The following is a 14,052-nucleotide window of genomic DNA, read 5'->3' as shown; positions in this document are numbered from 1 at the left end:
AGTTCTTTACTGCCTCTATTTAACTATTAAACCACAGTCTCCAAATTTACCTCCAGTTTAGCACAGGTAAGGCAACTCAAATTTAATACGTATATTCACAGAAGATAAAATGACAAGGAAAAGGAATTAAAACCTCCTCTTCCCTGTTGCCAGCTATGTCTTTCCAAACTGGTTTCTAATGGCAGTACGATACATACTCTTCTGTAACTTGGCAACTTCAATGGCTACACAATAGCTCTTTTATGATGTAGCAATTTAGTTTCCTATTACTTGACAGGCATTGCTTATAGGGTTTTGCAACTCTGAACTTCTTTAAGTGTGGATAGAAAACATTTCCAAAAATAAAACAGCTGAAGGCATAGAAGTGTTTGTAATTTGCCCAGAACTGTCCCTGTATCCCCCAGAAGTGCACAAGTACATGCCTACCTCTTTCCCTACCTCATTACCCACAGCATCAAGCCACCAAGCTTTGCCAGTGTGAGAGGCCAAGAGAAACATCTGTAATTGGGCCCCTCACAGTGAGACTAACATGGCCTCCTAGGGTTCAGCTATCTATACTCGCTTTTCTGTGAGTTGTTTATGTACTCTTTGCCCATTTCTCTACTGGGTTTTTCATTAAGATTAAAATTCTTGGATTTCTGTCCACAACAGCCAAACTGTGGAAAGAGCCAAGATGCCCTTCAACAGATGGATAAAGAAGTTGTGGTCCATATATACAATGGAATATTACTCAGCCATCAGAAAGGATGCATACCCAACTTTTACATTAACATGGATGGGACTGGAGGACATTATGCCAAGTGAAATAAGTCAAGCAGAGAAAGTCAATTATCATATGGTTTCACTTATTTGTGGAACACAAGGAATAGCATGGAGGACATTAGGAGAAGGAAGGGGGAAAAATGAAGGGAGGGAAATCGGAAGGAGAGACGAACCATGAGAGACTACGGACTCTGAGAAACAAACAAGGTTTTAGAGGGGAGCAGGGAGGTGGGATTGGTTAGCCCGGTGATGGGTATTAAGGAGGGCACGTACTGCGTGGAGCACTGGGTGTTATACGAAAACAATGGATCATGGATCACCACATCAAAAACCAATGATGTACTGTATGGTGACTAACATAAAAAAAAATAATAATAAATAAAATAAATACATCTTAAAAAAATAAAAAAATAAAAAAATAAAATTCTTGGATTTCATGACTACATTTACTCTCAGCCCTTGAGATAAATGAACTCACTTTAGCTATCTTTTTTTTTTTTTTTTAAAGATTTTATTTATTTATTTGAGAGAAAGGATGAGAGGAGAGAGAGAGCACATGAGAGGGGGGAGGGTCAGAGGGAGAAGCAGACTCCCTGCTGAGCAGGGAGCCCGATGTGGGACTCGATCCCGGGACTCCAGGATCATGACCTGAGCCGAAGGCAGTGGCTTAACCAACTAAGCCACCCAGGCGCCCCTCACTTTAGCTATCTTTAAATGAAGTTTTACTCACCAGATTAACAGTGGAATGGAGCTGAGAAATGGTCTCTTGGCTTTTCTGCTTGGCTTCTTTAACCCTGCTGAGAGCCTGCTGGTAGGCACGTGCACGGAGCTTGGTAGACAGGGATCCCAGTCTAACGTAGTAACTTGGCTTCTGAACTATATCAAACCCTTCAACTTTTTTTGCTTCTTTTTCTGAAATTAGGGGAAAAAAGGGACAAAAAAACATAAGGGATCCCAGCTAAAACTGATGAGGCGTGGCCTCTAACCTGGATCTTACCTGGTCGATTCTACCTACCCACCTAGCAATTATGTTCTCATTTGCCCAAGACAGCTCCTGCCTGCTGCTGGGCTTGACCACCCAACGCATACATATCACTGCATCTGACATTTTTATCTACACAGGTCTCAATCCGTTAGAGTGAGCTTCTTGGGCAACACAGGATTTGGCACACAGTAGGCCCTGAATGTTTAACGATTTTCTGTAAAGCAGCCCATTAAAGACAATGTATTTATAGAAAACTTCTCTGAGTTCATTTCTCCCCAAGGTTTCCAAACTTACTATGCAGAATTCAATGTGAAACTTAAGATTGCTTTAGCAGAAAGTCTACAGAGATAGAAAGATTAGTGGTTGCCCAGGAAAGGATAGGGAGACAGACTACGGGCAGGCACAAAGGGTCTTCGGGCATGACAGAAACGTTGCACCCCTGGATTGTGGTGATGGCTGGGCAACTCTAACTCAGACTCAAACAGGTGACTTTTATGGCATATGAAGTAGATCTCAATGAAGCAGTTTTAAAAGACTGCTTTAAGATATAAACCATGAGTTCAAGACAAAAATCCAATTACCTAGTTCTTTAAAAAAAAAAATTTTTTTATTTACTTATTTGAGAGTGAGCAAGAGCGCGATCACGAGGGAGAGGGAGCAGCAGACTCCGCTCAGCAGGGAGCCTGGTGTGGGGCTGGATCCCAGGACCCCAGGATTGAGCCGAAGGCGGACGCCTAACCAACTGAGTCACCCGGGCGCCCCCAATTACCTAGTTCTTTCTCCGTGAGAGGGAGGTACTGGTCCACCAGCAACTCTGATCTGGTGAGTGCATTTTCTACTCCGTTGCTCACCAGCTGCATCATCCGACTTCCCAAGACTGTGTTAATGCTGCCATTGACCACAGTCTTGGTCCTCTCCACACTGCCAGTCACCGCTCCTTTGGTCTTGTCCATCACCCCAGTGATGGTGCTGGCCATGGAATCCTTGGCCCCGGTCACAGCAGTTGTCACAGCATCTTTTGCCCCGGTCACAGCACCTCTGGCATTGGCAACAACCTACAAATAGAAAAACACACTGCTTGGCTGAGGAGCAGTACAGGCTAAGTATTAACTAAGGCAGCCTCGCTGAAGTGCTAAGGAAGCAATCTGGCCCTGTCACTCTCTAGCTTTAGGTCTTAGGCGAGTCACTAAGAGTTGATAAGCCTCAATTTCCTTAGCAGCTTATCTGCCCTACCTGCTGCCACTCAAGGGTTGTTGGAGGAGCAAATGAGGTAAAATGATGTAAAATTTGTTTTAGAATTTTTTTAAACCAGGTGAATGTGTTAATAAGGCAGAAGGAGTACTGTAGAAAAGAATGGCATTTTCCATGCTGACATGCTTACAGTGAGAGTAGCTCACGCATGCCTATGAGCAGACACAGAGGTACCATGCCCAGCTGGCCCGATGCACACAGCCCCACAAGGCCAACACAGGGGCAGAGAGGTTATTCTCCCTCCTACTGGATGTGCTCTCAGATACCAAGTGAGAAAAGATTCTAAACACCACGTCTACATTTCTCTAATGCCACATGGGAATCAGCTATTTGTGAGAGCAATATCATCTACAGAGGCAAAACCACAAATTAATAAAGATCAGACCATAAGCATTATAGCCCAAAAGTGGCTAGTTCATGTCTGCGTCTTAAACAAAACCTGACGCTAATTCAGCAAGTGAGGGAGTGGCCTTTCCAAAAATACGTCCAGGAGGAGAGAACAGTTCCTGTTTGTGAGATGCACAGCCTGTGCCAAACAGAACATGAAGACGTGTGCAGTGGCAAGCCTTAGCACTTTGCCCAAGCTCACCTGGTTTGTTGGCTGATTCAGAATAGGCAGTTTCTCCTCAATCCTGTCTAGCCCCTTACAAGCATAGGTATTGGCAACCGCAACTAGAAGAAGCACAAACGGGGAAAATGTTAAGTGCAGATACGAATGAATACATACTACATTAGACCTTGAACCTTTGGCCTTAAAGAATAGCAAGAATGTTGATCTTCATTCACTACACAATGCATTGCCTAGTGTTTCCAGCTCAGCAGCAGGTTGCTGGCAACTGTCTTCTACTGACAGGGAAATAAGGGGGTGGGAGGGAGCAGCGAGGCTGTGACAAGCCAGGTAGGAAGCTGGCTAGGCAGCTTCTTCCTCATCAACTGGTATCTAAGGTTAATGCCAAGAGAAGCCAGGCTTCACCTGAACCATCATTCCGGGAGTGAGATAACTGAAAACTCTCAAAATTAGCATTTCCACTCCAGTTTAATCCCTACCTCCACTTAATCCCGTAAGTGGCAGCGTATTTTGGTTTGTCACCAGCGAACAGTATGCTAACAGCACCCTGGATCTGCCCAGCAAGCCGTTTTTAGTCTAAACTTCCCTTCCAATGATGACTGACCCAAGTGCTAAGCTAATACCAAGTTCATCTGGGAAGGAGCAGAGTTGGAAAACCGGTCTCTAAAGGTTTCTTATAGTCCTGAAAGTCCATGATCTAACCATTTAGAGGAATGATTTAAACCTTTACTCAAAAGCAGTTAATAACATGAAGACATGGGACCCTTCATACGCTGCTGGGGGGAATGTAAAATGGTGCAGCTGCTTTGGAAAACAGTCTGGCAGTGCCTCAAAAGCTTACATGGTTCTTAGAGGACTCAGCAATCCCACTCCTAGGTATATAAAATGCATAATTCAGTGGCATTAAGTTTATTCACAATGATGTGCAGCAATTATCACCCTATTATTTCCAGAACTTTTTCATCATCTTAAACAGAAACTGGTAGGAGGTTCCTTTCCGAGGTGATGAAAAGGTTCTAAAATCAGTTGTAAAGATACTTGAGTACACTTTAAGTAGGTGAACTGTATGGTGTGTTAATTACATCTCAAAGATGTTACTTTTTTTTTTTTAAGACTTTGAGAGACAGAATGAGAGAAAGAGAGAGCATGAGAGGGGGGAGGGTCAGAGGGAGAAGCAGACTCCCCCTGCTGAGCAGGGACTCCATCCCGGGACTCCAGGATCATGACCTGAGCTGAAGGCAGTCGCTTAACCAACTGAGCCACCCAGGCGCCCCTCAAAGAGGTTACTTTTGAAAATAGGTCATGAGGGACGCCTGGATGGCTCACTCGTTAAGCATCTGCCTTCAGCTCAGGTTGTGATCCCTGGGTCCTGGGATCAAGCCCCACATCAGGCTCCCTGCTCAGTGGGAAGCCTCCTCCTCCCTCTCCTACTCCCCCTCCCCCTGCTTGTTCCCTCTCTCGTTGTGTCTCTCTGCTGTCTCTCTCTGTCAAATAAATAAATAAATCTTTAAAAAAAATCAGAACTCACTCTGTGGTTCCAGCTTCTGGATGATGGGCAGAGCACTCGTCACAGCCATGGAAGTGATGGTCTTCACACCCTTCTCTGCCATCTCGCACACAGACTTCAAGCACGGATACTGATCCTTCGTACTGATGTAAGCTGAGGACATGAGGTTGTACGTGGAGCTCACCAACGGTAGGTTGACTACCCGAGTCACCACACTCTGCAACCAAGCATGGCAAGTGTTAACTCCTTCAAAACAGACAGGGAGGGAAAGGGATCAAGAAACCGTATTTAAAATTCATACCGGTTGTGGATCAACTGCAACAGATGCCATTTTTATTCTTGGAGAAAGAAATCTGTGGAAGAGAAACTGGTTTCAGGACACCAGGATAAGACTCTCTCAGATTCACTCCCCACCCAAGTAAATGAGAATTTCAAGAAGAGAAAAATTCAAGATGAGGTAGCCTTCTGCACTTCTCCCCACCCTCTAGCTCCGAGCTCTGCCCTGGGCAAACATGTTCTGAGGCCGGCTTTCAGAAATTATGGGTAAAGTTCCAATAGAAAAGACGGTCTGAGGGGGATAAAAGCAAAGACATTGCATTGGTGAGATGTTGGTCTTATTTGTCCACCGCCTTTCAAAGAGGAGCATCTGTTCACAAAAACATTGGAACCAAGTTAAAATCCACATTATAAAATTTAAAGAGAGGGGCGCCTGTCTGGCTCAGTCAGTAGAGCATGAGACTCTTGACCTGGGGTTGTGAGTTCAAGCCCCATGTTGGGTGTAGAGATTACTTAAAAATAAAATCTGTAGGGCGCCTGGGTGGCTCAGTTGGTTAAGCAACTGCCTTCGGCTCAGGTCATGATCCTGGAGTCACAGGATTGAGTCCCGCATCGGGCTCCTTGCTCGGCAGGGAGTCTGCTTCTCCCCCTGACCCTCCTCCCTCTCATGCTCTCTGTCTCTCATTCTCTCTCTCAAATAAATAAAATCTTTAAAAGAAATAAATAAAATAAAATAAAATCTGTAAAAAAAAAAAAAGAGAGAGAGAGAGAGAGATCTCTCAAGTAGAAGACATTTTTGACAGGACTATCAAGTGGAAACACTTTGGGGGGATTTATTCCTTCCTTGGGGAAAGGACTGCAACTCGTCTAGGGGAAACTAAGCGCAAGAGCTCCGAGAAATCGAGAAACAACCCAGGAGGCTTTTCAGTGGAAATTTAGCGCCTCCAACGACCCGAATACACGCACATAAAACTGCCTCACTGCTAAGCCGCAGAGTGGGAAGGAAGAACCTGCACGGCCCGCTGTCCGCCACTTTAGAGCCGGGCAGCTCACCCTCCGGCCGCCGAGGGTCCCAGTGCTGCAGGAAATGAGTAAGAGCCCTTCTTAGGGCGCAAGTCAGGCGCCAGTATCCACAGCCTCGCTGTCGCTGGAACCCCATAATTTGCTAGCTCATTTCCTTTCCAGTAACGTACTTGCGGGACAAATGGAAACTGTTACCCCGCACCCAAGCCCAGAAGCTCTACCCGCACTGCAGCTGCGGGCAGAAGAGCCTCCAAGGCCGACAGCAAAGGCGGACAGCGCAGGCCCGGGAGACCGCCCCTTCCCAGCCCCGACCCGGAAACCGCCCCGAGGCGGCGAGGCGGCGAGGCGGCGAGGCGGACGGGCTCCGGGGCCACCGTGTTCCAGCCTGGAGCCCCGCGGGCCCCCCCCCCCCCACGCCAGCCCGCGGCGCACGGAGCGGGCGCGCACCTACCGACCCACAGCAGCGCAAAGACCCCGGTCCGGCGAGTCCCGCGCGGCGTTCCAAGCGGGGGCGCGGGCGACCGGCCTATATACCCCGCCCGGCCCGCGCCTCCGCAGCACGTGACCGGCGGCCCGGGCCGCGAACCTGCCCCAGGCCCCGCCCGGACGGGCGCCCTGCAGGGGAGAGGGGCCGAGGGGCAGGGAGGCCCGTGGCGGAGGCGGCCGGCGCGCAGCCCGGCTCCGGGGTTTTGCCAAAGGCGGAGGCGGCGGAGTCGCGCGCACCAGTGACCGGTAACCTGTTGATTCCCGTCAGTCCTCGGAATAAATAGAACTGTCTTTAAAATGGAAACCCTGGCTGCTAGACTTATTTTTAGCACGTAAATCACTTCTTAAGTTTTGTGCAATTCTAACCCGATGACGGCCCGTAGAGCTTCTTTTGTTGCTCTTCTGTCTTTAAAGTCAGTCCTTCGAATGTATTTCTAATTTAAAGCTGAGTCGCAGTGTCCAAAAAGGGCCTTGGAATACCGTGGTTGGTCCCCCTCTTTTTTTCTGAGCGACACTTAAAAGCCCCAACCACTCCAGGATGATAGCTGTCTATGCTGATTATTATGCAAGGTGGCTTTTTTTTTTTAATTGTACGTTGTGCTTTTTAAAAGAAAGAGAGGTAGGAAGTTAAATCGCCAACATTTGAGTTCCAGTTTTTTCGCCTTTTAAAATGCAGGGACTTGGGCGCCTGGGTGGCTCAGTCGGTTAAGCGACTGCCTTCGGCTCAGGTCATGATCCTGGAGTCCCGGGATCGAGTCCCGCATCGGGCTCCCTGCTTAGCAGGGAGTCTGCTTCTCCCTCTGACCTTCCTCCCTCTCATGCTCTCTGTCTCTCATTCTCTCTCTCTCAAATAAATAAATAAAATCTTAAAAAAAAAAAAAAATGCAGGGACTTGCACCAGATGATCTGAGCAAACAAGTTGTGCAACGGGCCCGGGCAGCGTAGGAGTTCCGTGGACTTTCCCCCGACCAGCCAGGGGCTGTTGCCGCCGGCCTTCACCCCCTCACACTCTCCCACGGGGAACTAAGGAAGGGACAGTTGGCAGATGGCAGGGGAGCATATTTAAAGCTCCAGACTGACCCATTAAAAATGTATCCCTCATGCAAGACCGGATTCAGACATCTAGAGGCCCTCAGCGAGAAAATACGGTATGTCTCCCTCCTTCTCGCACCATGTGATTCATAATAAAACACAGTGCTAAACCCTAAGATAAATATTAGAAAATCCAAAAAGGTACTGAGTTGGTTTTTAGGTTTTGCCCCACGATGTTGACATTTTCAATGCTTTAAGCAATCAAATTCTCTCTCTTTATTCTTTTCTTTTTGGTGTTCCAGGTTTCTTGGGGCTGTAAGCACGTGTTTGGTGTGCCAGTTGTTAATTTAACCCCTGCTCTGATGTAAGAGGGCCAGAATATTGACTTTTGAGTAATGACTCGATGGGTCTTTTTTTTTTTTTTTTTTTACTTCCCTCCCATCTGACCTCTCATTTTGCAACAGAACGCTCTTGCCCTTTCACCTACAAACAGCTTTTCCTTTTGAGACATTTGTCCTCCTTAAGGATGAGCAAGCTTCCTTTTGTTTTGTTTTGTTTTTTTAAAGATTTTATTTATTTATTTGAGACAGAGAGAATGAGATAGAGAGAGCATGAGAGGGAGGAGGGTCAGAGGGAGAAGCAGACTCCCCGCCGAGCAGGGAGCCCGATGCAGGACTCAATCCCGGGACTCCAGGATCATGACCTGAGCCAAAGGCAGTCGCTTAACCGACTGAGCCACCCAGGCGCCCCCTTTTGTTTTTCTGTGCCTCTAAGGGAGAGGGCTCCAGGGACTAATCTTGAGGCCAAGCCCACAAGAGGATGGATAGAGCAGGTAACACCTACAACCCTCTTTTGTCTTCCAGAGTCAGTGAATGTGGAGCGGGCAGCAAGATTAATGTCCAAGTCTTCAAGGTGATTCTGATAGTCTCTGAAGTTTGGGAATCATTGTTTTATAGAAGTGTTTTTTCATACTGTGGTAGGGGATTCGAGCCTCAATCAAAAGCCTAGGGTGTTTGTTAAACATTCTGCCTCCTACCCCAGACCTACTGAGCCAGGATCTGTAGGGAGACCCAGGAGCCTGCATTTTTAATACCCTTTTTGAGCCCCTGTAGTGCTCACATAGCACTTTCACATGTTCCTCACATTTCAGCCTCACAAAAGTCTGGAAACCCATCTTATTAATGAAGGAACAGCCTCAGACAAGTTATGGGATTTGCCCATATGGGTAAGCAGCAAGTTATGCAAGACTACATCCTAGAGGCATGACCTAGGTTAATTACCTAATTTCTCTTTGCCTTAGTTCCCTCACCTATAAAGTGGAAATAATAATAGTCCTCCGTGCTCTAAATAAAGGGCATATGGGTGTTCACTGTACTCGTTTTTCAACTTTTCTGGGGCTTTAAATGTTTCAAGAGACAAGGTAGAGGAAATAATGTAGCAATGAAAGAAAATGATTGGACCTGTAATCATATACAATGTAATGTAAATGAAAGAAACTGCAGACAAGTAACACTGTACAAAACAAGCAAACTAAGTTCTGCTGTTAGAAGTAAAGATGGCCATTGCTTTGGGGCCTGAGGAGGACTAGTGACTGGATGCGGCCGGCGAAAGCCCTTTGAGTGATGCTAAGTTTTTCTTTCCTTTTTTTTTTTTTGATGGAGAGTAGGAGAAAGCACATACCATACACCGGGGGCCGGCGGTGGCGGGGGGGCGGGGGGCAGATAGATAATTAGGGGCGGGGGCAGAGGGAGAGGGAAAGAGAAAGAGAATCCCAAGCAGGCTCTACGCTCAGCACGGAGCCCAACGCAGGGCTAGATCTTACGACTCTGATATCATGACCTGAGCTGAAATCAAGAGTCACTTAACCAGCTGAGCCACCCAGGTGCCCCACTGCTAATTTTTTTCTTGTGCTGGGAGCTAGTGACATGTTTGTGCTCTTTTTGTGAAACTTTATTAAACTTAAATGAATTTATACTTTGATATATGTATCATATATTAAACCTATATATTTTTTGCATGTATGTTCTACTTCTCTAGGTAAGTTTTGAAAAGTTGAGAAAAGAAAAAAGATGTTTTGCAAGGACTAAATGAATCAATACACTCAACAGAATAATGCCAAATACCTAGAAATGGTAGCTATTATTGTTTTATAACCACACCCAGAGCTCTTTTGTCCAAGAGAGCCATGCTGGGCCCTGGGCTGAAGAGAGCTCAGCTCACAGGGGAAGTAGAAGGGGCTCCAAAGGACCAGCAACAACCCAAGCCCTGCCTCCTCTTCCTGAGCAACAAACTGGGAGACCCTGTGGACAAAGAAAACTATCCCAGAGTTTGTAGCAGCTCAGCCTTCTTTGAGTATATAATTGATACAAAGTAATAGTGAAATAGCAAGGAAAAAAAAACCTGGCAATGAACTTTCCTCTTCCAAAGTCAGAACAACAGGTTCTGGGGCACCTGGGTGGCTCAGTCGTTAAGCGTCTGCCTTGGGCTCAGGTCATGATCCCGGGGTCCTGGGATCGAGCCCCGCATCGGGCTCCCTGCTCGGTGGGAAGCCTGCTTCTCCCTCTCCTGCTCCCCCTGCTTGTGTTCCCTCTTTAGCTGTGTCTCTCTGTCAAATAAATAAAATAAGGTCTTTAAAAAACAAAAACAAAAAACAGGTTCTCTCCCTGGCTTATTCTCTCCACTCCAGGGTGCTCCAGCTACATCCACCTGCATTGACTCCACCATGCAGCCCTCTCTCCCTCCCAGCCCTCCCTCTTTGGACATACCCTCAGTCTCTCGCCCATCTGGCAAACTACTCACTCTGTGCCACACAGCTCTTCTCTTTGAGGTCCTCCTCAGCCCCAAGGCCACAAACTTGTAAATGGCAGAACCGAGTCTCAAATCAAGTAGGTCTGGCTCCCAAATCTATGGTGTGTGCTCTTAGGCAGTGAATACACCTGACCTTCATAGGCCTCAATGCCTATATGAAGGAGTTAGATGGTATCTAGCATTCCTTCCAGCTGTATTGTCTTAATACAAAAAAGAACAATACATTGTTTATGTGTTACAATGTTCTTCCTATAAACATTATCCCAAACCAGACAGGTGCCTTTTCCTTATTCCCTTATCATAAGACAGCCCAGCCAAACACAGGAGAAAAATACTATGTTTTTTTCTTTTCATCTGAGCTGGAAATTAGATAAAACTGCTTTTCTCATGAACCAGAGACAAAAATAATGGGTCACAACTAATGAGTCAGGAGGCCAGATGATTTCTGTTTTGACCAGTTCAAACTCCATGCAAACTGGTCACCAGCAGGAAGAATTTCTCGGATAACCCAATTCATCTACTTTCCTAATCGTGCCCAAACTGCCATTCTTCTTTTATTCCCTTCCAAATACCTTGGAGAGGAAAAGGCAGCTCCTCTTTCACATGGCCTTTGTCTTGACTTAGTTTCCAAACAAACCAACCTCCTTATCCTTCTCAAAGGATTTCATATTTAGCCTGCCAGGGCCCCTTCTCTTCTCTATTTGAATAGATAACTCAAGTAGAAGCATACAAAAGATAGATCTCACCAAATTTCAAATCCATGTCTTGTCTAATTTATTTCTTTTCCCTCCATCTTATAGCTAGTTATAGGTTTGAGATTTCATAAACTGAAATTATCGTGGGGGTATCACAACTTCATGTATTTTTTTTCTATTTTAGTGAATGCAATTATTTTTTTAAAGATTTATTTTTTAGAGAGAGAGAGAGAGAGCGTGAACATAGGCGTGGGAGAGGCAGAGGGAGAGGGGGAGAGAGAATCTCAGGCAGACTCCATGCTCAGTGCAGAGCCACACATGGGGCTCGATTCCACGACCCCAAGGTCACAACCTGAGCCAAAACCAAGAGTCAGTTGCTTAACCAAATGAGCCACCCAGGCGCCCCTAAGTGAATGCAATTATTAAATGAATTCATAATATAGCTTACTTTTTGTTATTTATTTATATCCAATTTATTCCCTATCACACACAAAGGACTTAGATTGCCTCTTGCCTCAGAAAACGCATAGATTATAAGAAGAATAGATTTTATTTTTTGAAGATTTTATTTATTTATTTGACAGAGACACAGTGAGAGAACACAAGCAGGAGGAGTGGGAGAGGGAGAAGCAGGCTTCCTGTGGAGCAGGGAGCCCGATGTGGGGCTCGATCCCAGGACCCCGGGATCATGACCTGAGCCTAAGGCAGACACTCAACCGACTGAGCCACTCAGGCACCCCAGAAGAATACATTTTAAATAGGTGAGAAAAAGAAGGCAAAGAATACAGTGAAGCTTACTGTTTTCATATTATCATCATCAAATCAGGTAATTAACATTCACAATAGGAGAAGCTCAGTGATTAACAAGGATGAAGAAACAGATCCTAAAATAGTAATCTATTGTATTAAGATAAGGTGCTACACTAGAGCTTACCAATTATAAGTTCTTCTGTGGTTTCTTACTATAGCATGAGACTGTGGCAAAAATAAGTAAACAAACAAACAAACATACAAACAACAACAAAAAAATTGACTTTGAAATCAGAACCCTGACTTTTCCCCTCCAGTTTTATTGAGATACAGTAGACATATAACATTGTGTAAGTTTAAGGTGTACAATGCAGTTATTTTATATACATATATATGGAAAAAGGATTACTACAGTAAGGTTAGTTATCATAGTATATAGTGACAATTTGTGTGTGTATGTGATGAGAACTTTTAAAATCTACTCTCTACAACTTTGAAATATACAAAGCAGTACTGTTTACTATAGTCATCATGCTGTATATTACATCCCCAGAACTTATTCATCGTATAGTTGGAAGTTTGTACAGAGTTCCAACTTGGAATTTATGTATACTGTGTGATAACAATAACACCTACCTCGAAGGATTATTGTGCAGAAAAATAAGACAATGAGTATAAGACCCCAAACATAGCACCAGGCAAATAATAGGTTCTTAGCTAGTGTCATTGCCTTTCTCCTTTTAATTTCATTTTGTTCACAGAAAATAGAGCTAAGTAAAATTCAGGTGATGAGAATGAACAGAATTTTGGAGCAGAAAGAGATCCCACTGATGGTCCCATCCAGTGAGTCCCTGTGTGCATGACAATGGCCTGGGGCACTTTTTAAAAATAAAGATTCTGGGCACCCAGGTGGCTCAGTCGTTAAGCGTCTGCCTTTGGCTCGGGTCATGATCCCAGGGTCCTGAGATGGAGCCCCATATCGGGCTCCCTGCTTGGCAGGAAGCCTGCTTCTCCCTCTCCCACTCCCCCTGCTTGTGTTCCTGCTCTCGCTATCTCTCTCTCTGTCAAATAAATAAATAAAATCTTTAAAAATAAAAATAAAGATTCTGGGACCTCATCCCCAGAGATTCTTTTTCACCAAATTTAAGAAATAGTCCAGGGGGTACCTGAGTGACTCAGTCAATCGAGTGTCTGACTCTTGATTTCGGCTCAGGTCATGATCTCAGGGTCATGGGATGGAGCCCGACAATGGGCTCCTTGCTCAGGGCAGAGTCACCTTGAGATTCTCTCCCTCTCCTCCTGCCCTCTCCTCCTGCCCTCTCCTAGCTCATGCTCTCTCTCTCCCTCTTTCTCTCTCTCAAATAACATAAATAAGTAAATAAATAAATAATCTTTAAAAAAAAAAAAGAGGAGCGACTGGGTGCCTCAGTCCCAGCGTCCCGGGATTAAGCCTCATATCAAGCTCCATGCTCAGCGGGGAGTCCGCTTCTCCCTCTCCCTCTGCCCCTCCCCCCCGCTTGTGCTCTCTCTCTCACATAAAAAAAATAAATAAAATCTTAAAAAAAAAAAAAAAGTCCAGAAACATTTAAAAAGTAGCTCAGGTCATCCTGATGCAGGTAATCCAAGAAAAGTGAAACATACTGCATTCCAGCCAGACTTCTAGGGGACAAAGCAGCTGAGTGATTTGCCTAAGGCACCATAGCTGGTAGAGTTGAAACCAGACCCTGAGATGACTGGCTCCATGGCCTCCCCACAATATATACAAAAATATAACTCAAGGGGCACCTGGGTGGCTCAGTTGGTTAAGCAACTGCCTTCGGCTCCAGTCATGATCCCAGGGTCCTGGGATCGAGCCCCGCATCGGGCTCCCTGCTCGGCGGGAAGCCTGCTTCTCCCTCTCCCACTCCCC

General features: G+C 45.6%; 1 protein-coding gene across 4 annotated transcripts in view; it reads right to left on the bottom strand.

The window, feature by feature from the left end:
- Positions 1–7,483, bottom strand: part of PLIN2 (perilipin 2) — an 18,257-nt gene extending 10,774 nt beyond the window's left edge. For 3 of the 4 annotated variants that reach the window (XM_034987932.1, XM_034987929.1, XM_034987931.1), the window contains exons 1-6: positions 6,824–7,483; positions 5,375–5,426; positions 5,095–5,290; positions 3,588–3,670; positions 2,517–2,802; positions 1,493–1,674 (exon numbers count right to left, since the gene is read on the bottom strand). In XM_034987932.1, coding sequence (XP_034843823.1) covers positions 1,493–1,674; positions 2,517–2,802; positions 3,588–3,670; positions 5,095–5,290; positions 5,375–5,404 — 777 coding nt within the window. In that variant the 5' untranslated portion in view covers positions 5,405–5,426; positions 6,824–7,483. Of the gene's footprint in view, positions 1–1,492; positions 1,675–2,516; positions 2,803–3,587; positions 3,671–5,094; positions 5,291–5,374; positions 5,427–6,819 lie in introns of all 4 variants that reach the window. The other variant, XM_034987930.1, reaches the window with a different exon arrangement.
- Between the last annotated feature and the right edge of the window lie 6,569 nt (positions 7,484–14,052).

This window comes from Mirounga leonina, unplaced genomic scaffold (genome assembly GCF_011800145.1).
Source record: "Mirounga leonina isolate KUSES-001 unplaced genomic scaffold, KU_Mleo_1.0 Mir_447, whole genome shotgun sequence".
In the NCBI taxonomy this organism is placed as follows: domain Eukaryota; kingdom Metazoa; phylum Chordata; class Mammalia; order Carnivora; family Phocidae; genus Mirounga; species Mirounga leonina.
The sequence above is the reverse complement of the archived record's forward strand: the minus strand, read 5'-3'. Positions and strand labels throughout refer to the sequence as shown.